Source organism: Poecilia reticulata, unplaced genomic scaffold (genome assembly GCF_000633615.1).
Source record: "Poecilia reticulata strain Guanapo unplaced genomic scaffold, Guppy_female_1.0+MT scaffold_527, whole genome shotgun sequence".
NCBI classification, from domain to species: domain Eukaryota; kingdom Metazoa; phylum Chordata; class Actinopteri; order Cyprinodontiformes; family Poeciliidae; genus Poecilia; species Poecilia reticulata.
Window position 1 is genome coordinate 812 of NW_007615285.1, and position 3453 is coordinate 4264.

Genomic DNA, 3453 nt, shown 5'->3' on the forward strand with positions numbered 1-3453 from the left:
GCGTATGACACCGTTTCCAAAAGATTAAAATCTGCTGATGAAACTTTGAACGTTTCACAGGCAACTTAAAGACAAGTTGCAACTTAGCAAAACATTTAAAACCGCTTCCATTTTAAATATGTGATGTAGAATAAGATTCTGGTATCTCAAAACACTTTTTTAAAAATTAGTTTGACCTTAAATATGTGCCATCAAATTCTTTATTGAGACAAAGCATGTATTTATTTATTTATTTATTTATTTATTTATTTAATTAATTAATTAATTTATTTATTTATTTATTTATTTATTTATTTATTTATTTATTTATTTATTTATTTATTTATTTATTTTAAGGTAGCGTCATTCGCCACCTCTTATGAGGATGTCATGATTCCAACTCACCGCTAGGGGGAGATAGTCGTTAACTTCATCAGCGGAAGCTGTTTTTTCTGGTTTTGATTCAGTTTGTTGACATGCTGCAGGTAAGACAGCTGGTCCACAGCATGGCTGAGGACAGTGTGGATTTGAGCGGCGGCTTGGAGGATGTTCCTGTTTTATGCGAAGCTCTGATACCCCCGACATTCAAGGTAACGACACCCAAATCCTTTCCGCAGATAAATACCCCCGGTAGCTAACAGTAACTGAATTATTACTTTGAGGTAGAAAAAAAGGGAAGCGCAGAATCGCCGTTTTGCGCTCTCGGAATTGTCAGAACCGGAACAAAATTGCTTACAACTTAACATCCATAGCTGCTGTTGTGAACACTAAAATAGTTTTAATACTTGCTTGGTCTGTGAATGCAGTAGACATTTAATGAGTCCGGGGTGTTTCTATTTTTTGTTTTGTTTTTGTTATTATTTTATATGAATAATAAAACATAATACCTTGTGGGTATTAGATTAAATGCCTTTTAAACTGTAGCCATCTGCTCTGAGAAGCCTCACCTCCATCAGCTGAAATATCTTGTTTCACCAGCAGGTGTCAGTAAATCATCACTGCAAACATAACCTGTCTACAACTTGTATAAAGTCAAACAATGTCTGCCCTTCTACAACCTTAGTTGGAGGATGTAGACTGATTTATTATGCCCACAGATAGGGTTACGTATTCTGTAAGATGATTACAAATGAATGACAGTTATAGTCTGAAAAAGAATGTAAAACATTGCCACACCTTTTGTTAAGAGATAAGCAGTAACATCTTTGAGCTGTGAACCTGTTTGACTTGTTTACTGACATGAAAATTCATTAATTTCATGAATTTTTATTTCTAGTTGCACTCTTTTTACATGTATAGTGCCTTGCAAAAGTATACAATCACAAACATCCACATATTTTATGTAGCAGACTATTATACAGAAGCATGTTATTGTGGTACAGTTGGTAGCATTGTAGCCTAGAAGCAAGAAGGTCCTGGGTTCAAAATCCGACCTGCGTAGAGCTTATATGTTCTCCCTGTGCATGCAGGGGTTCTGTCCTGGTACTCCAGGGTAAAACATGACAGCTAGATTAATTGGTCTCTCTAAATTTCCCTTATGTGTGTATGTCTGTGTGTGTGTAGGCATGGTTGTTTGCCCTGTGATAGGCTGGTGACCTGTCCGGGGTGTACCTTGCCTCTCACTCAACGGTCGCTGGTGTTAAGCACAGATGGATGTATCTTTTTCCATCCCTTTTACTTTTATACACCACATTGTGCTCACAGAAATCCCTACAAAGTATAAGTTTATGGATGTAAAACTTCAGTAATTATTCAGGCCATATGAATATTTTTCCAAGTTTTTTTTTTTTCATTATTAATCTGGTGCAGCTTCTGTAGTTTTCTGTTTTTCTCCAGTATTCCACAGATAACGTTCAGGGCCCAGGATACTCCGTAGATCCAAGTGAAGTCACCCTTCCTGGTTGCTCTTGTATTTCCCATTCCTGCCACCCCGAGACCTGCACTTGCCTTCAAACGTCCGACAAGGCCTATGATGAGACGGGCAGGCTGCTGAACCTCGACGGTCCCGAATCCGGCTACTCTTCTCCCGTGTTTGAGTGCAATGCCCTTTGTACCTGCAGCGACACCTGCTCTAACCGCGTGGTAGGGAGGGGGCTCCGCCTCAAGCTGGAGGTCTGCCGCACGAGGAGCAAGGGCTGGGGAGTACGAACAACGGAAGAAATCCCTCGCGGGACGTTTGTGTGCGAATATGCGGGGGAGGTGATCACTTTCGCGGAGGCCAAATGCAGACAGCTCAGCCAGAGAGTCGAGGAAAACAATTACATCATCTCCGTCAGGGAGCACGCGGGGATGGACTCCGTCACAGAGACGTTCGTGGACCCCGCTCGGACGGGAAACGTGGGCCGCTTCCTCAACCACTCCTGCGCACCGAATCTGTACATGCTGCCTGTTCGCGTTCACTCTGCCATACCGAGGCTGGCGCTGTTCGCCGTAAGGGACATACACGCACAGGAGGAACTGACGTTTGACTACTCGGGAAGATATGGCGCCCAGAAGCCCGTAGAGGTGCTATCCAGGGACGGACTGAAGAGGAAGAAGTGCCACTGCAGTTCTGTGAACTGCGCGCGCTTCCTTCCGCTCGATTTATCGATCCTCGGCTGAAATAAAGTTGTTTTTAACTCAACTGTAAAAAATACAAAACAAAAGAAACAAACAAACAAAAAAATCAGTTGGTCCATGATGAGTTTCCTTGGACCCTCGGTCAGATCAGCAGCTCATTAAGACAAGACTGTGGAGCGCATCGGCAGTTTCCAGCACAATCGTTTGGATGAGTCATGGCTTCACTCGTCACTGTTTCCTGTTTGGTTCCCTTCTGATTCTCCCCCTGTCTTAATGCTGCCTCCCACTCGCTGTAAAAACAGATATGAATAAGATAAATAAGAATAATAAAAAAAAATGCTTTATTTATCTAAGGGAGTAAACCTGTTGTTATTCCAACTCATTTCACCTGATATGGGATATTTATTTCCTGTCCTGGTTGTGTCCCAACAGACTTTCCGTCTGTCTCCTTCCATTTTTCACACCACAAGCACTGGTGTTTAACAAGTTTCTTTAGACAGACACAAAGGCTTCTGCAAATTAGAAGGGCCAAATTCCTGTTAGCTATAGATATTTATGTGTCTATTGGTTCAACATTTATCATTGTGATGTGTAATTTCCCATTCTCTTCCATATTTTCTCTGCTTCTCGTGGTGCCAGATCACGAGAGGTGGGAGGGGGGGTACAAGTTTATATAGAGACCGACTTTATTCCCCCGGCAAAGGAGGGGCGAAGGTGTCCTACTTTAGCGTTAACGTGACCATTCCGAAATCGGGACCATCTCCTCTCGATCTGCCCCATTTCTAGTCTAGACCTGCTTTCATCTTATTAATATCCACATTTGGGTTAATTAGGATGGAGACCATGTTTCATCCTGAAATGGGACCAGTGCTGCAGCCACATCGGGGTGGAGAGGAGGGTGGTGGTGGAGAGACG

General features: G+C 42.5%; 1 protein-coding gene across 1 annotated transcript; it reads left to right on the forward strand.

Annotated features, from left to right (window-relative positions):
- The first annotated feature begins 428 nt into the window (after positions 1-428).
- On the forward strand, positions 429-2886 carry setmar (SET domain and mariner transposase fusion gene). Its single transcript, XM_008403377.2, has 2 exons — positions 429-569; positions 1816-2886. Exons 1-2 carry the CDS (start codon positions 456-458, stop codon positions 2578-2580), a joined length of 879 nt encoding a protein of 292 aa, XP_008401599.1. The 5' UTR covers positions 429-455; the 3' UTR covers positions 2581-2886.
- Positions 2887-3453: the final 567 nt, after the last annotated feature.